At 39.2% G+C, this 26,823-nt stretch overlaps 1 protein-coding gene across 2 annotated transcripts in view; it reads right to left on the minus strand.

Moving 5' to 3' along the window:
* Positions 1-26,823, minus strand: part of LOC128699104 (uncharacterized) — a 284,982-nt gene that overhangs the window by 30,590 nt on the left and 227,569 nt on the right. For both annotated transcript variants that reach the window (XM_070096515.1, XM_070096516.1), the window contains exon 4: positions 21,614-21,693. In XM_070096515.1, the coding sequence (XP_069952616.1) occupies positions 21,614-21,693 (80 nt within the window). The remainder of the gene's footprint in view (positions 1-21,613; positions 21,694-26,823) is intronic.

A 26,823-nucleotide genomic window follows, 5' to 3' on the forward strand; every position in this document is an offset into this window, starting at 1 on the left:
CCCATGGGCACTCTGCCCTCACCCCTACTTCACAAACCCCACCCACACTGCACGCCCCCATAGGCCCCCCAGGGATCCCGCTCCCCCAACCCCAATATTTTCCCAGGACCACCGTGATAGATAAGGATAGTTTGTTGGTGGGTTGTGTGAAGGGTCTGTCTAGTTGGGCCAGCGGGCCTGCTGCAGTGTTCCCTTTCTTATGAGTCGCGCATCAGGTGTTGCTTTGTCGTGGGATGTGATAGTGAGGTGTGGGCTGGACCCTTTATATGCCTTCCATTGATGCATTACTTTCATTGTTCCTTGATAATGTGAGTAGTCACGATAGCGCTTGTAATTTCTCTATTCTTTCACAGTGGTTGTTTTGCATATATATATATATATATGTATATATATATATATATATATATATATATATATATATATATATATATATATATATATATATATATATATATATAGATATATATATATATATATATATATATATATATATATATATATATATATATATATATATATATATGTAGTGTGTGTGTGTGTGTGTGTGTGTGTGTGTAATAACTATTTCATTGTATTTCGAAAGTTATTAACTTCAAATACTTTTTGCAACGGCTACAATATCTTCTAAGAAGACATAAAAATAGAATGTTAAACATTCTATGAATGGTTTAAATAATACATCTCAAATATTTAAATTTTTTAAAGATACTGAGTTCCAGGATCTTAGTAATTACATAATTCAAAGTCAATTAAAATTACCATTTCAGTTACTCTTCGGGATTTTAAAAGACAATTACAATTACTTTATCAGAAAAATAACAAATAACACTTACAAGTATATGAAAGTTTGCCTTAAATTATTTTCCATTAATTCAGATTTTACTAATGTTGAAATCATTGTTATATACAGGAAATAATAAGCAAACATTTTCGTATTTTGAATTTAAATGGACGTACTTGAACAATGCATAAAAAATACCATTAGTTTTTTTTTCAATCAGAGTCGAACAGATAGAGAACGTGTACGTAACATATTCGTTACACTAATTCAGCCAAAGATCCAGCAAGAAAACAAATACAGTAACTAAATAAGCTTAGTTTCACATAATGAACTTTCGTATGTTAGATCTAAGATAAATTTTAATATTTTTTTTTTCATTCAATGCAATTTAAGCAAGGAAACTACACCTAGAAGATGATCAAATTAGAAGGATTATGGAATTAATGAACTGTTGCAAAGATTTGTAGTGAGTTACTTCGCAACACGTAAAATAATGAATGTTATATTGTGTACATAAAATTCCGTGAGTTATAAGATTCAAGAATGGATGGTACTCATAAGTTACCGAGTTGTACTGAATCAGGAAATGTTCGTGGATGGTTGCAGGCCCCAGATGCGCCCTACTGGAAGTAAAAAATTCTTGTATGCTCTCTCACGGTGCTGGTGTGGCTACACAACTCATTTCTCTCGCTGAGTTCTTCAGAGACAGCATCGCTGGAGGAGAATCTCTCCAGTTCACCAAGGGATCTACGTCGACTGAGGCACAATTCTCTTACCTGGAGAGGGTTTCGGGGGTCAACGTCCCCGCGGCTCGGTCTCAGACCAGGCCTCACGGTGGATCAGGGTCTGATCAACCAGGCTGTTACTACTGGCCGCACGCAAGCTGACGTACGAACCACAGCCCGGTTGGTCAGGTGCTGACTTTAGGAGCCTGTCCAGTGCCTTCTTAAGACAGCCAGGGGTCTGTTGGTAATCCCCCTTATGTAGGCTGGGAGGCAGTTGAGCAGTCTTGGACCCTGGACACTTATTGTGTTGTCTCTCAATGTACTCGTTGCGCCCCTGCTTTTCAGTAGAGGAATGTTGCATCTATATGCATGTTGCTTCTATATTGCATCTATATACTTTTTTTCAAAAATTTTTCTGGTTCATCAGTGGGTAAGTTGTGTTTACCTGCAGATGAAGAAGCTATGAACAAGAAAGGTAGGGACTATTAGGATGTTTTGGCTTAGACTCAGATGACTCATCCTCTTGCACCATTTTACATTGTTTCCTCATACTCAGATTCACTTGCAACAAGAATTCTAATCTCTTGTCGTATCTGCTCTTTTTTTTTCTTCTCATGCAGGAAGGAATACATATAAATGACCTCATAGAGGACAGGAGCCATAGTAGGGAAACAAGTGTAGTCAAAGATAAGATAAAACCAATATTGCAAACCAGAAATACCGCAGGAAATAGCAAACAAGAGGACTCCAATAGCAATAGTGAGGATAAATTACCAAAAACAACTGGTGGGAGCTCCATTGTTGGTGCTAAGGAGGATAGGAATAAGACAGGGAAACATGCACCAACAGGGAATACAGTCACAGAAACCCAAGGCAAACGGAAACCAAGCCTGTGCACATACTATGCACTTGGTATCTGCTGGCATGGGAAATCTGGAAAAACAGATGGGACATGCAACTATGACCACCCTAGAAAATGTCATGCCCATATGACAACAGGAAAATGCAAACTCCCTTCCTGTAAGCTTTTTCACCCTGAAATGTGTACCTCTTCAGTACAGGAAAGACTGTGCTATAACTTAAATTGCCAGGCATACCATCTAAAGGGGACAAAAAGATACAAAACATCCAGGCCATGGGAAAACCTGGGTAGCCACAGCCACTCAAGAGGGAGAGGTTTTTTAGTGCCAGGAAGGAAAAAAAACTGGCAGGAAATGGCAGAAATCGTACACCAAATCCAGTCATTCCTGGAGTGGAACCACAGTCGATGGCCTCCACTCCAAACCAACAGATACAGATACTAATGCCGGAAAAAAAATCCCCCCCCAGTACTAACAATACCACCAGTCCGATAACATTCTTCTTTGCAAATATACAGGGTCTAAAGCCAGCAATAAACAACAAAATACCTTTCATCCGTGGACTGCTTGCAGAGGCAAAGGCAATGTTCGCGGCTTTCACTGAGACCCACATAAAGGATCACTTGGACAACGAAATATGGATCCCAGGTTACAACCTATACAGATGTGACAGAGTGAACAGGCAAAAGGGGGGGGTTGGCCTGTACATTGCAGAGTCACTTGTTTGCACAGAACTGCTTAATGCCTCAAATGACGTAGTGGAAGTTTTAGCAGTAAAGGTCGAGAACCAAAACCTAGTCATTGTGGTAGTCTACAAGCCTCCGGATGCAACATCCCAGCAATTCCAGGAACAGCTGTTAAAAATTGACCACTGTCTGGAAAATCTTCCAGCTCCTGCACCCAACATCTTGCTCCTGGGGGATTTCAACTTAAGGCACCTAAAATGGAGGAATATAGCAAATAATATTGTTGCAGTAATAACACCAGGAGGCAGCTCTGATGAAAACTCACACTCACACGAGCTTTTAAATCTCTGCACAAAATTCAATTTAAACCAGCAAATAATAGAGCCTACTAGACTGGAGAATACACTAGACCTCATCTTCACTAACAATGATGATCTGATAAGAAATGTCACCATATCAAAAACAATATACTCAGATCACAACATAATTGAGGTTCAGACATGTATGCGTGGAGCCTCAGACCGACAAAAATGAGACTAGTCACGAGGGAGCATTCACCAAATTCAACTTCAATAACAAAAACATAAAGTGGGACCAAGTAAACCAAGTCCTAACCGATATAAGCTGGGAAGATATACTAAGCAACACAGACCCAAACTTATGCCTAGAACAGATTAACTCGGTGGCACTCGATGTATGCACAAGGCTTATTCCTCTAAGAAAAAGGAGGAGTAGATGTAAAATAGAAAGAGACAGGCGCTCCCTTTACAGGCGACGGAAAAGAATAACAGAGCGGCTAAAAGAGGTCAATATATCAGAAATGCGCAGGGAGACACTGGTCAGAGAAATAGCAAGCATCGAACTTAAGCTAAAAGAATCCTTTAGGAGTCAGGAATCGCGGGAAGAACTAAAAGCCATAAATGAAATCGAAAGAAACCCAAAGTATTTCTTCTCCTATGCCAAATCAAAATCGAGAACAACGTCCAGTATTGGGCCCCTACTTAAACAAGATGGGTCCTACACAGATGACAGCAAGGAAATGAGTGAGCTACTCAAGTCCCAATATGACTCAGTTTTTAGCAAGCCGCTAACCAGACTGAGAGTCGAAGATCAAAATGAATTTTTTATGAGAGAGCCACAAAATTTGATTAACACAAGCCTATCCGATGTTATCCTGACGCCAAATGACTTCGAACAGGCGATAAATGACATGCCCATGCACTCTGCCCCAGGGCCAGACTCATGGAACTCTGTGTTCATCAAGAACTGCAAGAAGCCCCTATCACGAGCCTTTTCCATCCTATGGAGAGGGAGCATGGACACGGGGGTCGTCCCTCAGTTACTAAAAACAACAGACATAGCCCCACTCCACAAAGGGGGCAGTAAAGCAACAGCAAAGAACTACAGACCAATAGCACTAACATCCCATATCATAAAAATCTTTGAAAGGGTCCTAAGAAGCAAGATCACCACCCATCTAGAAACCCATCAGTTACACAACCCAGGGCAACATGGGTTTAGAACAGGTCGCTCCTGTCTGTCTCAACTACTGGATCACTACGACAAGGTCCTAAATGCACTAGAAGACAAAAAGAATGCAGATGTAATATATACAGACTTTGCAAAAGCCTTCGACAAGTGTGACCATGGCGTAATAGCGCACAAAATGCGCGCTAAAGGAATAACAGGAAAAGTTGGTCGATGGATCTATAATTTCCTCACTAACAGAACACAGAGAGTAGTCGTCAACAGAGTAAAGTCCGAGGCAGCTACGGTGAAAAGCTCTGTTCCACAAGGCACAGTACTAGCTCCCATCTTGTTCCTCATCCTCATATCCGACATAGACAAGGATGTCAGCCACAGCACCGTGTCTTCCTTTGCAGATGACACCCGAATCTGCATGACAGTGTCTTCCATTGCAGACACTGCAAGGCTCCAGGCGGACATCAACCAAATCTTTCAGTGGGCTGCAGAAAACAATATGAAGTTCAACGATGAGAAATTTCAATTACTCAGATATGGTAAACATGAGGAAATTAAATCTTCATCAGAGTACAAAACAAATTCTGGCCACAAAATAGAGCGAAACACCAACGTCAAAGACCTGGGAGTGATTATGTCGGAGGATCTCACCTTCAAGGACCATAACATTGTATCAATCGCATCTGCTAGAAAAATGACAGGATGGATAATGAGAACCTTCAAAACTAGGGAGGCCAAGCCCATGATGACACTCTTCAGGTCACTTGTTCTATCTAGGCTGGAATATTGCTGCACTCTAACAGCACCTTTCAAGGCAGGTGAAATTGCCGACCTAGAAAATGTACAGAGAACTTTCACGGCGCGCATAACGGAGATAAAACACCTCAATTACTGGGAGCGCTTGAGGTTTCTAAACCTGTATTCCCTGGAACGCAGGAGGGAGAGATACATGATTATATACACCTGGAAAATCCTAGAGGGACTAGTACCGAACTTGCACACGAAAATCACTCACTACGAAAGCAAAAGACTTGGCAGACGATGCACCATCCCCCCAATGAAAAGCAGGGGTGTCACTAGCACGTTAAGAGACCATACAATAAGTGTCAGGGGACCGAGACTGTTCAACTGCCTCCCAGCACACATAAGGGGGATTACCAACAGACCCCTGGCAGTCTTCAAGCTGGCACTGGACAAGCACCTAAAGGCAGTTCCTGATCAGCCGGGCTGTGGCTCGTACGTTGGTTTGCGTGCAGCCAGCAGCAACAGCCTGGTTGATCAGGCGCTGATCCACCAGGAGGCCTGGTCACAGACCGGGCCGCGGGGGCGTTGACCCCCGAAACACTCTCCAGGTAAACTCCAGGTCATGGAAGCCAATCCTACTTGAAGTGGGAATAAAAAAAAAATCAGCTACTGTGTCTGTCATCGGCAAAAATGAATTAAGTGTTCGTTTCACTGCTTCATGCAAGACTTTGATCAGTGTCGTCCCGTAGCTCGATCGCTAGCGCACTGAGCTCACACACTAAGGTCCGGGGTTCGAATCTCCTTCGGTACGGCTGAAAAACATTAGGGACGTGTTTCCATAAGACACCTGCTGTCCCTGTCCCTGTTCACCCATCAGTTTAAAATGGATACCTTGTTGTTTGTCGACTGGTGTGGGTTGCATCCTGGGACAAAACTGACCTAATTTGCCTGAAATGCTCAGCATAACAAGCGGCTTTCTGTATAGTAGTATGTCATTGATGTCAGCTAGACCTGTATACCTTGTACACGTACTTGTAGTAAATAAAGACATTATTATATTATAAATATTACAATGTTTCACAGCAGGAAGGGTCAGAATCATATAACTTCTGCACGCATTGCAGTAGACCGATAATTACTGGCCGAGTTGTTGAGATGGTGACTCGTTTTCTTTCCTCTCACTTATTATATTGATTCTTTTGATATGTCCATTAAAAAAATACCCAATTTTTTCACAGATTCAACATTTACCTCACAAATTAGTTTTATATGATTTATCACATCAGAAGTTTGTCAGAAAGGAAAACAATAACTAGGCGTGAAAATTTATTATTTTCACTATTGAAATTATAATGAAAATAATCATTAAATCATGTACAGAAATACTAATCATCTAAGGACAAAACTATCCCAATGAAAGTGTACTAAGCAACATTAAAATTGATATTCCTATTAAAAACAAAGGCATTTGAATAACATTGACAAACAGATATTTCTTTCTATAAAATTAAATATTTTCTCAGAATTGCGAGGTTCTAGGTTCTAGTGATGGAGATGTATTGGAATATGTTCTAGTGTCGCGATTAGGTGCAAGAGATGTAGAACACGTTCTATAGAGACTCATGATAATTACTAGTCTAGTATATGAAGCATTAATTAACGTGCAACGGGACTTGGACCTCTCAGCCCCTGAATACGAATCCACAAAGTATTCCATTATGTCTACTAATAAAACACAATTTATCTTTTAATTCCGTGGATCACTGAACAAGCTCTTCAAACTTCCATAACCTTAGAGCTTTTGTTTACCTCCTCAACAGACAAAATATGTGCAGACGATCCGGGGATTGCCTCAACCACCCTTCAAAATTCTTCCTGCTGCTTGGAGTCCAAAACCAAATCTTTAAAATCTAGTTTTCCTTCTCCTGCAGCCACTCTGAGCTAATGAGGATCTGATTGTGCTTCCAGACGCTGGGCAGAGGGAGAGAGGATGAGGACGGGAGGGGAAGGGAGGGGAAGGGAAGAGGGGAAATGAGGGCAAGAGGGGGAGAGGGGAAGGGAAAGGGACTAACATAGTTGAGAGGAAAAGTTATTTTTATGCCTTAACACTCTGTTAGGTTACAGTACACGAAAATTTTGTACTGTTTCAAAGATCTATCAGTAACTCACCACGTTTAGTAAAGATTAGTGCTATTAATATTCATCTCTAGTAGAGAGCAGCTCTAGTAGGGACCTGCTCGAATAGAGACTAGCTCTAGTACAAATCAATTTTAGTAGTGACAAACTCTAGTAGTGACCAACACTAGTACTGACCTGCTTTAGTAGTAAGCAGCTCTAGTAGTATTGAGATCTAGTAGTGACTAGCTTTAGTAGTGAATAGCTCTGATATTGAAAAGTTCTAGTGTAGATTAGTCTTCGTTGTATTAGTTGTAACAGTGATCATCTCACCAGCCAACAATGGCATCACGTCACGTTTAAAAACATGTGTTTCTAACTAATGTTTGGATGAAGAATTCAAATCTAAACATAGGTTTTGCTCTAATAAGCACAGTTTCTGTGAAACAAAACGATTTCACCAAGACGTAGTCATCATGGAGAAGTTATACCAGTGAAGCATGACGATCAGTTTGATGGTTGACTACTGATGGACACTGCTGCAAAAGGGACGCTGAACACAAGTGAAAAAAAAACTGAATACTGTGACCTCAGTTTGATTAGTTATTTCAATTATTTTTATGGTTATTTCAATTTATATATATATATATATATATATATATATATATATATATATATATATATATATATATATATATATATATATATATATATATATATTATTGTAACCACGAACGAGTGGTATTGATCAATAACAACACAACGCTAGCCAAGGATTTGAACCCATGTTGTACTGGCCTGCCTCAAGGTAAGCGAGGACCACATGACGCCTTATAAACCTTAAAGCGTCATGTGGTTCTCGCTTACCATGAGGCAGGCCAGTACAACATGGGTTCGAATCCTTGGCAGAGCATCAAAGTTAATTTAATATAACCAATTTGGTGTCCGAAATGGATACAAAGTTTAATTTTGTTAGTAAAATTACCGCCACCAGCTCGAGTTCTAGCAATGACTGGCTTTAGTGAACAATTAATAACTGACCAACACTTGCAGTGACCAGTTCTTGTAAGCAAGAGCTCTAGTCATTATAAATTGCAGTGGTTACAAATTCTTATAATGAAAAGCTCTAGTGATGACAAGCACCAGTAATTATCATCTCTGGCAGTGACCAACTTAACTGTGTCTGTTAGGTAAGACACATATGCAACAGTTAGGTATCTTTATAATGAAACGTTTCGCCTACACAGTAGGCTTCTTCAGTCAAGTACAGAAAAGTTGATAGAAGCAGAAGATACTTGAAGACGATGTAATCAGTCCATCACCCTTAAAGTTTTGAGGTGGTCAGTCCCTCAGTCTGGAGAAGAGCATTGTTCCATAGTATGAATCATATTGTTTCCCAAACTATTCCACTTCCTGACTACTCGGTGACTGAAGAAATATTTTCTAACGTCCCTGTGATTCATCTATTTCTTCAACTTCCAGCTGTGTCCCCTTGTTGCTGTGTCCCATCTCTAGAACATTCAATCTCTGTCCACCTAGTCAATTCCTCTCAGTATTTTGTATGTCGTTATCATGTCTCCCCTATCTCTCCTGTCCTCCAGTGTCGTCAGGTTGATTTCCCTTAAACCTCTTCTCGTAAGACAGACCCCTTAGCTCTGGGACTAGTCTTGTTGCAAGCCTTTGCACTTTCTCTAGTTTCTTTATGTGTTTGGCTAGATGTCACCCTGTCATAGAACTCCAGTAGGTTTATGACACAGGATTTCGCGTCCCTGAAACCGTGTTGGCTGTTGTTCCACCACTCTTCTCCTGATGACCTTCTCCATGACTTTGCATACTATACATATCAGTGACACTGGTCTATAGTTTAGTGCTTCTTGTCTGTCTCCTTTATTAAAAATTGGGACTACATTTGCTGTCTTCCATACCTCAGGCAATCTCCCTGTTTCGATAGATGTGTTGAATATTGTTGAGGGTGCCTCTGCACCCTCTCTCAGGACCCATGGAGAGATTTTATCCTGCCCCATTGAGGTGTCTAGCTCGCTTAATAGCCTCTTCACTTCTTCCTCGGTTGTATGTATTGTGTCCAACACTTGGTGGTGTACCCCACCTCTCCATCTTTCTGGAGTCCCTTCTATCTCTTCTGTGAACACTTCTTTGAATCTCATGTTGAATTCCTCACATACTTCACGGTCGTTTCTTGTGATTTCTCCTCCTTCCTTCCTCACCCTGATTACCTGGTCCTTGACTGTTGTTTTCCTCCTGATTTGGCTGTACAACAGCTTCGGGTCGGTTTTGGTTTCCGCTGTTATGTCATTCTCGTATTGTCGTTGGGTCTCCCTTCTTACCTGTTCATATTCATTTCTGGCTCTACGACTGCTCTCCTTTTTCTCCTGGGTTCTTTGACTTCTATACTTCTTCCATTCCCTAGTACACATGGTTTTGGCCTCCCTGCATCTTTGGGTGAACCACGGGCTCATCCTGGCTTTTTCATTATTCCTGTTACCCTTGGGTACAAACCTCTCCTCAGTTTCCTTGCATATTGTTGCCACGTATTCCATCATCTCATTTATTGACTTCCCCACCAGTTCTCTGTCCCACTGAACCCCATTCAGGAAGTTCTTCATTCCCACGTAGAGTCCCTTCTTGTAGTTGGGCTTCATACGTCTGGCTCTTCCTGCTCCCCCCTCCACTTGTAACTCTACTGTGTATTCGAATCGCTGGCCCCAAGGAGTCTTTCATATGTGATGTCCTCAATATCTGCACTACTCAAGGTGAATACTAGGTCCAGTCTCGCTGGTTCATCGTCTCCTCTCTCTCTGGTAGTTTCCCTTACGTGTTGGTACATGAAGTTTTCCAGTACCACCTCCATCATCTTAGCCCTCCTCATTTCCTTGCCTCCATGTGGCTCCAAGTTCTCCCAATCGATTTCCTCATGGTGGGCGAAAACACATGACGCCCTTGTCCACTGAACCATACGATCCTTAAGAGTAGCGCATCCAGCGGAACTGGATGTGGTACTCACTACCCAAGGACACACGATGGTGTGGATGACTCTAGGCTAATTTCATTCTAGTCCCTGTTTGGTGTACTAGTTCAACAAGCAGTATTTTATATTATTGTGACCACGAACGAGTAGTATTGATCAATAACAACACTGCACTAGCCAAGGACTCGAACCCATGCTGCTTTGGCCTGCCTCATGGCAGGCCATAAATTCGCGGATTTTTTTGGGGGGGGATTTCTTTTCACATTTTTATCCTATTTAAAATTCTCCACAATACTTCATTAAAAATATATTATTTTGAATTTTGAAAAATAACCCTAATGTATTTAAACTTGCCAAAAAAATAGCAAACTGGATCCCACACTGCTCAAAATTATCACAAATATACGTCCTATTAAGATTAGTTATTACATGGGAATCAATTTTTTTAATTAAGGTGACAAAGTGAGATTTACGCAGCTAAAAGTGAATGACAAACTGTATTTTAATAGTCGATCAGAAGAAAAACATTCTTCAGTAATTGATTTGATTCCAACAACTCCAAGTTTCTAACTACTCCAAAAATAATCAAATCCACACCCATTCTGACTAAGTTTCCACTTTCTGACAACTCTATGAGTGAAGAAATACTTTCTAACATTCCTGTGACTCATCTGAGATTTCAGATTTCAGTTGTGTCCCCTTGTTGCTGTGTCACATCTCAGAAACTTTCTGTTACTATACACCTTGTCAATTCCTCTCAGTATTATATATATTGTTATTATGTTCCCCCAGTTCCTCCTGTCCTCCAGGGTCATCAGTTTGATTTCCTTAACTTCTTCTCGTAGACCATACATACCCCTTAGCTATGGGACTAGTCACATTATAAACCTTTTTACTTTCTCTAATTTCTTGACATACACAGTGTATAGTGTTGTAAATGATTCCTTAGATATGTTGATATAAATCCATATGTATTCGTGTTAACCCTTTGGGGCCTAGTTCCTAGGCCTTTTGTGTATCCATATGCTCTTGCGCTACCGTCCACAGGATGGATATGGGGTGCACAATAAACTAGCCACTTCGGTGGCAAAATCTAAAATCCTTACTCAGGTGTCGAGATGCTATTCTTAGATTTGCCACGTGCCCATATTATGCAGCAGTTATATGGCTGATGTGCGCCTCAGGAGACGTACTCACCCCAAGAGCCTTTACCTTGAGCGAAGGTTGCAGCCCTTGGGCCCATACCGTGTACTCCGTCTACAGTCTTCTTTGACCATCGCCAATCTTCATAACCTTGTACTTGGTGGGGTTAAACTCCAGGAGCCAATTGTTGGACCAGGCTTGCAGTGTTCAGAGCTCTTATAGTCCTACCTGATTCTCGTCCGCTTTAGTTCTCCGTATTAACTTCATATCGTTTTTAAACAGGGGCACCTTTCAATGTTTCTATTCGGTCATGTCATTCACATATATCAAAAACAGCGCTGGCCCTAGGAGTGACCACTGTGGAACCCCGCTCTTCACATTCACTCACTCTGAAACTTCATCACATACCATCACTCAGTGTTTCCTTCCTGTCAGGTATTCCCTGATAAATTGCAGTGCATTTCCTGTTATTTCTGCCCCCTCCTCTATGTTTTTGCATTAATCTCTCTTACAGTCCAAGAAAATGGAATCTATCCACCCTCTCTCCTGTGTTACTTCTGATATCCCTTCATAAAATTCTAGTAGGTTTGTGACACAGGATTTTCCCTCCCTAAATCCGTTCTGGTTATCGTGTATAAGCACATTTCTTTCTAGGTGCTCCACCACCCTTGTCCTGATAAGCTCCTCCATGACTTTGCATACACTGATTTGTAGTTTAATACTGCCTGTTTGTCTCCTTTCTTGAAAATTGGGAATACATATGCTGTCTTCTGCATCTTAGGCAGTTGCCCCATTACCATAGAAATGTTGAAGATTGTTGTTAGAGGCATATTCGGTGCTTCTGCTCATTTTCTCAGGACCCAGGGAGAGATGTTGTTCGGTCCTACCACCTTTGAGGTATCTAGTTTGCTTAGTAGCCTCTTCACCTCCTCCTTGGTTGTGTGTAATGTGTCCAGCACTTGTTGGTGCACTCTACCATTTCGGTTTACTGGAAGCCTTTCTGTCTCCACTGAAAATACCTCCTTAAATCACATGACGAGCTTCTCACATACTTCTTGATCGTTTCTTGTGATCTCTCCTTCTTCCTTCCTCTGCCTGATTATCTGGTCTTTGACTGTTGTTTTCCTCCTGATGTGGCTGTACAACAGCCTCAGTGGTTCACCCTTTCCTCTCTCTTTTTAGTAGTGTCCCAAACATGTTGGTGCATGAGGTTTTCCAACACAACCTCCATCATCATATCCTTCCAGGTTTCTTGCCCCATGTGGCTCCAGGTTTTCCCTGTCAATCTCCTTCTGATTGAAATTACCCACAACTAGTAACTTTGTCCTACCAAATATGGACCCTTCGGGCCACCTGAGCTATTGTGTCCACCATTGGTCTGTTGCTCTCATAATACTCTTGTCTTGGCTTATGCTATTCCTTGGCACATTTTACATCACTGCACTCGCCATCTTGGAACCCCCGACTGAAGTGTTCCTTCGATATAATCCATTGTTTCTCTTCTGTTCATTCCTTCCATTTCCTTAAAATTCCACTGGTTCTGATGAGAATTTCAACTCTTTCTTCCTTGTTCCCTCAATTTTTCCTCAGGATCTGATATCCAGATGGAAAGATTGCATCTGCTGTCATCCCTGTGAGCTATGTTTCCATGAGTGCTGTGATGTCTTGGGATGCCTCCATGACTCTTTCATGCCACTCTACACACTTACTTTTTATTCTGTCTCTATTGCTGTACCATACATTCAGCATCTTTTCTAATCCTGTATTCTGGGAGGTTTGTGGGGCTGGAGAAATGGGAGACATGGCAGGATACTATCTGAGGTTGCTGTGAAGGTGGACTTTGTGATGGGAGAGGGCTGTGAGTGTGGTATATGGGTTATTTTGGGTTAATTTATATGGTTGTGCTTTGGCTGTCAGAGTTAAGGGTGTTCCTTGGGTAGTTCTGAGGGAGGTTGAGTTTGCTGGTCTTCTGAATTCTGCACTCCCCTGCCCCTCTCTATCCTTGTCTCTCTTTCCTACACCTTGTTTCTTTTTATCCTGTCAGTTTCAGTCATTCTTCTCTGTTTCTGTCGTGGTCGAGGTACACCCGCTGGTAATTTTATGGGTCCCTTACTCGTGGTTTCTGCTGCAGGATCCTGTTTTGCATCTTTCCTGACTTGAAAATCAATCTGACTGTACTATTCCCTCTCCCCCCCGAGTATCCCCCTATTCCCTGGAAATTTGTTTGACCTCTTCTTTTCATTCTTCATTGCAATTCCCTCCATATCTCATGACGTGTACTCACCTAATTGTGGTTGTAGGGGTCGATTCATATTTCTTGGCCCCACCTCTTTACTGGTCGCTACTTGGCACACTCTCCCTGCTCCATGAGCTTTATCATATGTGTGTGGGTGTATGCATTTGTCTATACATAGTGGCAGGGCTTGAGTCTCAGCTCCTGACCAAGCTTTCTCACTGGCTTCTACTAGATTCACTCTCTACTCTTTTCGAGACCCTTGTCATACCTTTTCTTAAAGCTACATATGGATACTGCCTCTTCTACTCAATTGTCTAAAGTGTTCCAATTCCTGACTAAGATTTAAGCCATACTTCCTTACATCCCTGTGATGCATCTGTGTTTCCAGCTTCTAGCTGTACCCTCGTGTTCCTGATCCACATCTTTCGAACACTGTGTCCCTGTCAACCAACCAATTCCTGTCAGTGCTTTATGAATTATCATATCACCCCTAGTCCCACTTTCCTGTACTCAGTTACTCACATATATGCATGGTTGCAGGGGTCGAATTTCAGCTGCTGGCCTAACCTCTTCGGTGGTCGCTACTTAGCTCAATTTCTCTTGGCCTCGAGAGTCTTATTGTAACTCTTCTTACAGCAATATATGAACCCTGACTCTAAAATTGCACTTTCCGGTGGTTCAACTTCCTGACTAATCTAAGGTGAAGAAATACTTCGTAACGTCCCTATTAACTCGTCTGAGTTTTAAATTTTTAACTATGCCCTTGTGTTTACCTTGGTGGAATTGAAGTTGAATGCCTCCCATTCCACAGGCACTGTGATCACTTCGGGTTTAGCGCTTTTCGATTATTAAAATGTAAGATTTGTGAATGGCATCAGTCATCATATCCTTTATGCTGGGGAGGTATACCTTCCTTGATGCTGGGGAGGTATACCTTCCTTGATGCTGGGGAGGTATACCTTCCTTGATGCTGGGGAGGTATACCTTCCTTGATGCTGGGGAGATTCAGTAGGTGATGCATCGTATGAATATTTGGAGTGGTTCATAAAGTTGAGCTGTGCACTACACCTCATCAGCTTTTAACTTTCTATGTTGATGTGTTGTCCTCAAGAGAAAAAATGTCTTGAAGTCAGGTTGTGCAGGTTATCATGTTTATTTTATGAATCAAATTGGTTGATGTGAAACAACTGGAGAATGTCTCTTCTGATCAGAAATAAGTCAGAGAGTTTCACTTCATTTGGTTTTCCTAGACTAAACACTTAATCATTATAATCAAACTGTGTTTTTTTTATCTTTTCTGAATGTCTTCAGTATTTAATGGCTGATGCATCTTACTCCCAGAATAATTCACATTTAGGTTTGTTCGTGTGCGAGTAAATTTGCCATTGCAATGAATATTCTTATTTTAAAACGTTAAATTCTTGGATTTTTTTTCAAAGATGACTATCTTGAAATATTCAATACATTTTTTAGGACTGTAGAGAGTTTTAAAACTACTTCAACTGCAAATAGTTTTTGAATTTCTTGAGTGGAGTGAACCATACGCAACACACAAATTGTACATAGAATGAGACTTATGATGAAGTTTAGGTCTGACTTGGACCATTAATTAACCAGTCAGAGTATTTAAGGTTACACTCTTCTCGGAGTGAACCTTTAAATACTGCACGGCTTGATGCAAGAGCCGTCCGTCTGTCATCTACAGTTTCCTCACACCATCTACGGTTTTCGTTCATAATCTTACAATGCCTTATAAGAAAAGATCAGATTTGCTCTGATTTTTAATCCAGAGGGTTAGCAACATAGCATAAACCAAGTCAGTGTGTCATCGAGGCAGTCTTATTTCCACTGGGGTCCTTCAATAATATGCTCCCCAGGATGCAACCCACAACAGTCGACTGACACCCATGTACGTACTTACTGCTAAGTGATCAAGGACAGGTGAAAGGAAAGTTGCCCAACATTTCCATCCATGCCAGGGACTGAGCCACGTTATTACGAACGCAGGTGTAGAACGGCCTGCACACTTGCCGTAACTGAACAAATAATGGAGCAAGTAAATCTCAACAGCAATATGCGACTTGTATTTCCTTCACCAAAAAAAACAAGCTGGTATTTACAATATGTACAGTAATATAAGAGTAAGTATACAACATGGTGAACAAAGGAGGCAAAATGCAAGAGCCAAAGAATGCACTGTGAAAGACCAGCAGCCCAGTCAAGTCTGCTAATGCTCGCTTGACAAATGAACCACATTGCTTCACAGCTTTGGCGGGTTTGTCTGTGATTGGCCGATGAACCAAGGCAATGATATAAAGACAGGGTCCCCTATTAATCATTAAATCCATATAATCTGGTTCACTGGTCGGGAGGCAGCCTATATGGGAGTGTTATTCGCCGAATACAATGTAACACTCGTAGCGTGCCACACACGGACACTCAGTGTGCGAGGTGAAAGCCTTGCCAACAAAGCCACGGGACACATTATTCAACCAGCTTCACATTTTTTTCCGTCGTTAACTACTACTAGGTGAAGGTTTATAGAGCAATAGATACGTGCAGGTGCTATCTATTTAATTTTATACATGCCATTCTCTGAATAGATTTTTACTAGATTCCTGTACAAAGGTTCGACTTGGTAATTTCAAAATATCGCCGACACTGTATCGAATGTTGGTGAAGGTTAAATATTTCCGAATATACATAGGCACAGGATGGTGGTAATGGTGCTGATGGCGTTGAGTATTGTGGTGATAGTGGTGGTAGTGTACTGGTGAGGGAGGTAGTGTTGGTGGTAATGGAAAATGGTGATGGTAATGGAGGTGGTGGTGGCAATGGAGGTGGTGGTAGTAGTGGTGGCAATGGAGGTTGCGGTGGTGATGGTGGTAATGGAGGCAGTGTTGGTGATAATGGAGGCGGTTATGGTGGTGGTAATGGAGGTGGTGGTGGTCATGGAGGTTGTGGTAATGGTGGGAGTTGGGGTAATGGAGTTGAATATGGTGATGATGGTAGTGGTGGTAACAGAGCTTGTGATGGTTATAAACATGGTGGTGGAGATGGTGGCAGTGGCGACAGCTGTAGTGGTGGTGATAGTGGTAGGGGTGATTGTGATGGTAATGTTGGTGGTGGGGTGGTTTTGGTGGTGGTAGTAGTGGTGATGGATGTGGTGGTGGTGGTGGTTACATGGAGGCAGTTGTGGTGGTGGTGATGGACACAAACAGTATATATGCAAATGTATGCATAAATATGAATGTGTAATAAGATCACATTAAATAGGTGATATCAATATGTGCAAAACAACCACTGTAAAAACTATAGTGAAATTCCAAGCCTTATTGTCATTTCTCACATTATCAAGGACCTATAATAAAGCATCAGAGGACTTATTAGGCTGATATATCACGGGTGATATTACACCTGTTCCTTTATGATGCTGGTGGGATGGTTGAGGTCTTGTCAAATATAGCGTAAATTCTTTGTAAGTTTTATTAATTATAAATCAATCTAATCTGTATATCCATAAACCAATATTCACATCAAAATCAACACAATTTTTTATGAAGTTTGATTCAATTATATTTCTCTCAACAATAGACATCTTTGATACAACTTTCTCGACCTTTTGGAAATTAATTGGATTGTTAAAATCTCTCACATGAATAAAAACATTAGACTCTTGTCCAACTTTAATGCTACATTTATTTTGTTGTAATCTTAGTTCAAGGTTTTTCCCAGTTTGTTCGTAATAAACTTTATTATATTTTTTATAGGAAATCTTGTAGACACAGCCATCAGTATTTTGGGGAAATTTTTAATCAGAAGATTGTTTACTGTATCAAGAGTTTTAAATACAACTTTAATTTTAGAGAAGGTATATCCAGAAGGTTTTCAAGTTAAGGGAGAACCAACATATTCTTGGTTGATTATAATTCCTTGTCCTGTATTTCTAGCAATTTTAAAGAGTTAATCAGTTAAGAATTTTAAATCATCATCTATTTCATCATCTAATTAAGATTTCTTCTACGAACTCTGGGCTGCAAATACGCAATGTTCTCAAAAAATGGTTTTCTGTTTATTATGAACTTAAAATCATGGGAAAGGCCTTGAACTATGATTACAATATAAATATAGCATTAGAACGGAACTAGAGTCTAAAGCTCTGTTTATTCTTGTGAGAGATTTTTACCATTCAATTGAATTTTCTAAAGGCCAAGAAATTTGTATCAAACAGGTTTATGGTTGAGAGAAATATACTTATATCAAGCTACATAAAAAATAGTTTTGATTTTAATATGAATATTAGTATAAAGTTATAAAATTAGATTCATTTATAATTAATGAAATTTAGAAAGAATTTAAGCTATGTTTGACAAGTCCTCGACCATCCCACCAGCATCACAATGGGACGCGTCTAAAGTCGAATGTGATGTGATATCTCAGCCTTCTAAGTCTGCTGCTGCTCTGTTATTTTTTACAGGTCCTTGATAATGTGAGAAATTTCGAAAACGCTTGGAATTGTATTATTTTCTCACACTGATTGTTTTTCAAATATGAATGTATATGTCGTGCCGAACAAGTATAACTTGCGATTTTGGCTTAAATGGCAACACACTTCTTGCCGAATAGGGCATGAGAAAAATTGTGTATGCAATAATTTCGCGAAAATCCTTCTGAATCTAACGAAAAATATATATTTAATTGTTTTTGTTATTATTAAATTATTGTAAACTTATGTAAAATATATTTAGTTGGATTAGGCTAAATTAAATTACGCTTGTTATAATAAGGTTAGGTAAATTTCTTAAGAGTCTTTTGGTACAAAATCATTAATATACATATTAACATAAATGAAAAAATATATCTTTATATGTACTGGAGAAAATTTTAGAAAGGACTTAATTTTAAATGAGTTCTTGCTAATTGACCAAATTTACCTATTCGGCAGTACATATATATGTGTTTTAAACACATGTATACATACATGAATTCAAACACCAGTACGCACAAACATATTCATTCATACACCTAAATATGCAAAAGTGTACATACGTGTAAAATATGTGTGCATACTTACATACACATAAACATATGCATACATGCATGCGCAAGTGTAGCAAAATATATGCATGAATAAATATGTACATCATACATCTGCACATGCATACATCTGAACATGCATACATATGTACAAGTATATGCATGCATACATACGCACAAGTATATACATGCATATATGAATGTACAGATATGCACATAACTATTTCTATATTATGTGAAGTCATGTAAGTAAGCAGCACAGCTGATACGAGGAAACTGAAGGTTTGCTCAGTGCGAAGCCAGCGAGTAGCGATTTAATTACTGTTTAAGTATATTGCTTGTCCACACTTGTGGAGTAACTACACTTAATGCCAGTTCCGTGACTGTTGTCCAGTCTGTTTTAACTCACGAAATCGTAATTACACGATTGCAAAGAAACCCTACCACTGGCGGGGTTAGAACCCGCGATCAGGGAGTTATAAAACTCCAGACCGACGCGCTAGCAACATTTTATTAAAAGAGATAGCGTACTGGCCTTCTGAATAACATAAATATTGATATTAAATTTAATACATATCTATATCCTCAGTGAATTATTTAAATCTCCTTTATATTAAGGTTAGTGATATAGAACCCTCTGAGAGCACCCTTTGATCTACCTGGTTGTTAGTACTAGCGCGTAATACACGTAATACCTTGGTTTAGAGAAACACGTAAGCAAACACTAGGACATATTTACTGGAAAACGTTTTGGTCCTGAGGCCTTGATCACTTCAGATTCACTTCAGAAGTGATCAAGGTCAAGACCGAAACGTTTTCTAATAAATATGTTCCAGTATTTGCTGACGTATTTTTCCAAACCTACTTGTTGGTAATTATTACCAAGGTTTATACCAGGTAATACCTTACATAAGTGCGTGTTAGGGAGTCTCACTGGTATGGTAATATCTAAAATGTTTCTTAAAATTAAAATTTTTTTGTTATTGCTAAACAAATATATAGTTGAAGGCCACCTAAATGTTACATGACAAAAATTATTTTCATGTCTATGTATGTTCAGTTTAAGGAGTCATAAAATTTGGAAATTTGTTAACTGGGAAATTTACATCACATGATATGATAAATTAGACACAAGTGTAACACTTGGGTATCTTTACTGTGGAAACGTTTCGCCACACAGTGGCTTCATCAGTCCATACAAAGGAGAATGGTGAAGAATAGGAGTATATAAGCCACTTCTTCGCACATATGATGTATTCTTTTCAGGACTGATTGCATCGACTCAAGGCTGAGGGTTTCATTACCTCAAACTCCTCCTGTTCTTCACCATTCTTCTTTGTATGGACTGACGAATTCACTGTGTGGCGAAACGTTTCTTCATTATACATACTCAGTTTAGCTAAAACGTTGGGTAGTTTCAAATTTAGGCTAGATAAATACATGAGTGAGAGGGGTTGGATTTGAGTGAGATTTGCATAGCATTGAAAATTGGGCTGGGGAAATATTTTCTTAGTGGGATGGATTGTAAAGGACGTTCCTAGTATGGGCCAGCAGACCTGCTGCAGTGTTCCTCCTTTCTTATGTTTTTAAGTGTTGTATATGTGTCTAATTTACCAACTTGTCGGTTCTCTGAACCATTCATCTACATAATAAGACATGAGAGGAACTCATTCGTGGCATTGATAGATGGCTAAGACTGACTCGTGTCAGGAAACACGTATCCTATTTCCTGGCTAATAAAACACTACCACCACCTGACGTGGATAGACCATGACCAAAGGAAATAAGCAAATGTTTGGCTGACAGTAACCCCTCTATGTGGATAAGCTATGATATTCTAGAGAAGGTTTTTAGTGTATTTTTCTCCACTCATAGTTGGAACTTGCATTATAATAAAGTTGGTAGAATTACCGACAATATGTAAAGTAAAAGGACACAAGTGCAACTAATGTGACATTAGTTGCACTTGTGTCCTTTTACTTTACAACTTGCATTATGAGAAAAGGCTAGACAGTCACTATATGTATCTCTAAATAACATTTAAGAGCACATTTACCAATTAGTGTTTAGCAAGAATATTAGTTTAGCATGAAGATTGAAAAAATAGAACTATCAACAAAATTCCAGTTCAGACTACGAGATGAGAGATAGATCGATAGATAGATAGATAGATAGATAGATAGAGAGAGAGAGAGAGAGAGAGAGAGAGAGAGAGAGAGAGAGAGAGAGAGAGAGAGAGAGAGAGAGAGAGAGAGAGAGAGAGAGAAAGAGAGAGAGAGAGAGAGAGAGAGAGAGAGAGAGAGAGAGAGAGAGAGAGAGAGAGAGAGAGAGAGAGAGAGAGAGAGAGAGAGAGAGAGAGAGAGAGAGAGAGAGAGAGAGAGAGAGAGAGAGAGAGAGAGAGAGAGAGAGAGAGAGAGAGAGAGAGAGAGAGAGAGAGAGAGAGAGAGAGAGAGAGAGATACAGAGACAGAGTGACAGACAGAAGCAGAGACAGAAAAGAAATTAGACTGCAAAATATGTAACAATGTTGACAGGCATATATATTCATTACTAGAAAAGTGACAGAATAATGTAATTTACTGTGTCATATGTAAATGTTTCAGGTTTACATATAATTAAAGCCACGTGATAGATTATGTTAGGGAAATCATATAAATTAACTAAGGTGGTAGGCAGTAGGGGAATCATATAAATTAACTAAGGTGGTAGGCAGCAGCTCCTAACTTGTAAACACAATAAATTTTAGTCCACCACTGTAACACTACTGTGTAAATAAAAGAAATGTACAGAGTAAAATATAATAGGTACGGTTGTCTTACCGTAGGTACGACAGGAATGACCCTCCCAACACGGGTCACAGTCGCACGTCCAGTCAGATCGCAGCTCTCCGTTCTCACAACTAAAAACAAAATACAAGCATTACTAATTTTTAGCCACATTTTTCCAGTCTTTTTTTTTGTGGGGGAAGGCTGAATGTTATCACTGGTTTCTACAAAAGTATTATATATTTTAATATATCATATATGTATTATAGGAGGAAAGACTATGTCAGTAGAAACAAAATAATAGAAATGATTTTATCTATCAAGAAATATCCAGGGTCAGAACGCAGTTAAGGTCTCTATCTATACAACTATCCAAAGTCAAGACAAAGTCTTTACTCATAAAACTTTCTAAAATCAGATGACAGTTTTCCTCATACAATTTCCCAGAGTTTGATGATGGTCTGTCCATTCAACTATCCAGTGTTAAGTGAGGATCTTCCTATACAGCTTACCAGAGTCAGGTGAAGATCACAGTAAGACGAAGGTCTGCCTCATACATTTGCGGACATTCAGATTAAGGTTGTTCGCGATGTTTCAGTCCAGAGTGTGGTAAAGGTCTGCCCTTTTCAGTTCCTTTAGTCAGGTGAGGATCTCATTTATTTAGGTGGAGATCTACTCCCTACAACTGATCTTCCATGTAAGAGGCAAATAGCCACTTCGCAAGATGACGTAGACCTTATTCCAATTTTTTTTTTTAGCTTTATGAGGGAAAACCAACTCTCGAAGATGGAACCAACCTAAATGTATGTTCATCTGTACTGTACATTATCTCACAGGCTGTGAGAAGAGTGTTAAGAGAAGTGTTTCGAACATTGATCATTAAGGCATCAAAGATATTATCCGGAGAGTCTTGATGAACCTAACAAAATCGATGAAAAGGATCTGACCTCAAAAACAAATTTCTTTTTCTCGACAGAACTGAGGCTATCATAGTTCCTGTAAAATATCTTGATTCTCTCTATCGATGAAAACCTCAGTGTATTACCTAAAGCACTTCAAGCACTATAATGAGAGAGAGACTTGTGTTTAAAAACGATTATACAGTGAAACTCATAATTATTAAGAATTGCCGTTCACTGTGATGAATGCGGCAGGATTCTTCATGGTCACACTGGTAATCCTTTGGCAGTTCGAAGAGCTAAATATTACATTTTAATACAAGTTGAACAGCAGTCTAACACAAATGTCACACATTTATGCATGTTTAGTTATTCCATCGACTTGGCTTATGTGGAAAATCGTAGTCCCAAAAGAAAGATCTGATATTTATTTATTTATTTATTAACACATCAGCCGCTTCCCACTAAGACAGGGTGGCCCGAAAAATAAAAACTTTCATCATTATTCACTCCATCACTGTTTTCCCAGAGTCATGCCTTCACTACAGTTATAAAACTGCAACATTAACACCTCTCCTTCAGAGTGCAGACACTGTACTTACTGATATCTTACTTGACATCATTAAATGTTTGCGAACTCACCATAAAATAAAACACTTAATGAACCAAAACTCTGGCTCGTACCGCCAAGATAATTCCATTTCGAATATAATATGCAATCTAGGAGCTGATTGCTTTTTAAAAAATACTGAATGTAATCAATGTCTGAGACAGAAAATCCAGTCAGCCATATAGTGACCTGCACTGTCATCTGCGTTAGCGATACATGTTTAGTGTCAGGAACGAACTGTCATGTTTCTCATCCTGAACATCAACAACAGTTCGTCTTGGTTACAGGAACCTCACTACGACATTGAGCAATTCTTTACCAAAAAATAGATAAAAAATATTAGTTGTGATGTTGTTATTGATTCGAACGGCTTTATTTACGCGTAAAAACTGATTGCAACGTCAAATGTTTGATTATAAATTATATACACAGGTTAATCTCAACTCAATACATTTTCATGTAAACCGATGTTTATACCGGTAATAAGGGACACCTGTGTACATTATATTTATTTAGAAGAATTTATTAAGAGATTATTAGGTATGAGTGGACCTAAAGGATAAAATAATTACTTGTGATTTATACACATATAAATCGCACACATAAATCACAAGCTTGTGGTTGTTTAGATAATTTTATAATAATCGAAAGGACATTGTTTCGAGTTATTGTCCAATTTTGTATTTATTCATTGACAATCTTGGGATATTAGACTATGGAACACTGATGGTGATACTCGTATGGAACACTGGACGTGATACTCGTATGGAACACTGGACGTGATACTCGTATGGAACACTGGACGTGATACTCGTATGGAACACTGGACGTGATACTCGTATGGAACACTGAACGTGATGCTCGTATGGAACACTGAACGAGATACTCGTATGGAACACTGGACATGATACTCGTATGGAACACTGAACGTGATACTCGTATGGAACACTGGACGTGATACTCGTATGGAACACTGAACGTGATACTCGTATGGAACACTGGACGTGATACTCGTATGGAACACTGGACGTGATACTCGTATGAAACACTGGACGTGATACTCGTATGGAACACTGAGCGTGATACTCGTATGGAACACTGAACGTGATACTCGTATGGAACACTGAACGTGATACTCGTATGGAACACTGGACATGATACTCGTATGGAACACTGAACGTGATGCTCGTATGGAACACTGGACGTGATACTCGTATGGAACACTGGACGTGATACTCGTATGGAACACTGGACGTGATACTCGTATGGAACACTGGACGTGATACTCGTATGGAACACTGGACGTGATACTCGTATGGAACACTGGACCTGATACTCGTGTGGAATACTGAACATGATACTCGCATGGAATACTGAACATGATACTCGCATGGAATACTGAACATGATACTCGTATGGAACACTGAACGTGATACTGGTATGGAACACTGAACGTGATACTCTTATGGAACACTGGACGTGTTACTCGTATGAAACACAGTTTGATTTCCGTCGTTTCTCTTTGTTAAGTGATAGTCGTTCATTTTCACCTATTATAGATTTTTAGTCTATATGGTATCGAGAGATATGAGACCAGATCTACTATGAAAATGTCCTTAACCCTTTGGTAGGCAAAAACGAAAATTTCGAATTTTGAAATGTTTTTTCCCTATGAGTGGATAGTGTGTCTCAATATAAAGTAAATGAGCCCATACAAAGGAATATGTGAAAGTTTGTTTTCAATCAATTGCCAATATGAGAAGACCGACAAAAGTAGGTCTTGCCTATCTAAGGGTGAACATTTTTAAATGTTGCAAAGTTGCAATTGTTAATAAAACACCAAATAACTATTTTTTAATTTTATTATACAAAAAGACAACATCAAAGACAAAATAAACTTGTTTTCAAACATTTTGTAAGTATTAAAAAATACAAAAATGAATCAAGTAGCAACATAGGCACATTGCAAAGGGATATAACTTTCAATTCCCACATTCTTGAGTTTCCTAAGAAAGAATAATCATTCTAGATCACTAATTTGTACAATTTCTATCCTTCTTGATGTATATATTTACTTTGCATATGGCAAAGGAAAATGAGGATGTGACATGATGTTTGTGTTTGCTGCACAATTTGCATCTAAGTAGCTTGCCTGGCACTGGCATGTGAGAATTTTGGCTTTTTGGATGGTCTATCTTCCTCCTCATCATCACTTGACACCTCAGCATCCTGTGACAAGTACTCATCACTACTGTCAAGCAATTCCAGGTGATCTGGCTCTGGATCTGAGTCACTTTCCTCCAAAATGCAGAGATATTTGGACTTGTCTTTGGAGGACTCACCATAAAACAATTTCTGATTGATCTGGAAGGACAATAAAAACGTTCTGTACACACCCAGACTACTACAGAATTGATATATGCATTAAATTTTTTTGTATAAATATTTATTTACTGAAAATTAAAATTGGCCCCAAATAGGCAAGAACGATATTTACCGGTCCTTTTTTGTTGCACTTTTCTCCTTTGCATGGTGCACTCACATTATGCTTCACACAGACTTCATATATATATCAAAATATGCCTAAACTATTCATTTTTTTCATACAATTTTAAACAGAAAAAAGGCAGCTTCGTCATCTTTGAAGTATAGAATGAGTCCTTCAGACAATAAACCCGACCACCACATAAGTTACCTGTTACTCAAACTACTACTACCACTACCATGGACCAGCTAGCCTGCTGCTGTTCTTATCCTCTTTCACCTTACTTTGCTACTTACTGGATATATACACACACACACACACACACACACACACATATATATATACATATATATATATATATATATATATATATATATATATATATATATATATATATATATATATATATATATATATATATATATATTCTCCACCTGACCCACTGTGTGTGCTTTATCAAGTCACAAGTCAATGAAGGATCTCATTATACTGCTTATGTGTTTATTTTTCCAAAGCACACTTAAGAGAGGAAATTGAAGTCGACGTTTCGGCCAAGGATGGACTGAAACGTGGTTATAAGGCTTAAATCCTTTGAGCGGGATCTGGGAAATTCGTTCAAGCCATTGTATTGTATTTTTTTTATTATTTATTTAATCCTGCGTTACTTTCACTATCCAGTATTAGTTTATTAAACTTGAAATTTCAATGAAACATTAGTAAATAATGATTCTACAAAGTACTTAAGGACATATATTACATTAATTTCCCTTAACTGGGAAACATGAGTTTTCTTATTTGTGAAGAACTGCATAATACATTTAGGAACTCCTTTCCACGTTTTAATTCTTAATTGCGTTTACTAATCGAAATAATTTTAATGTAGTTTTTAAAAGTGTTGATACTCATACAAGCGTTCGTGCTGTAGTGTTGAATACTTCAGTAATACCTCACACAACTTTAAACATCGCATCTTAGAACATATGGGTAAATCATTCAGTAATGGCCTATCCCTCCCCTGCAATCAGCCAGCACTGTGACTTAATTAACCACCGTCTAGCCTCAAGGGACTTCACAGTTCTGGGTTCAACATCAGAGAGACTCGACCTCATTAACTCTGAGTCCTGACATATAGTGAGAATGGGGCCTCAAATGAGCCACTCCACCACACCTATATAGTTGTTTATGCTCTAATTTATTATTTGAGTGTCAATGTTTCAAATTAGTATCTTTATTTAAGTTTGCTAGCAATTTGGACAGTGTTAAGTTAATT

Source organism: Cherax quadricarinatus, chromosome 54 (assembly GCF_038502225.1).
Source record: "Cherax quadricarinatus isolate ZL_2023a chromosome 54, ASM3850222v1, whole genome shotgun sequence".
NCBI lineage: Eukaryota > Metazoa > Arthropoda > Malacostraca > Decapoda > Parastacidae > Cherax > Cherax quadricarinatus.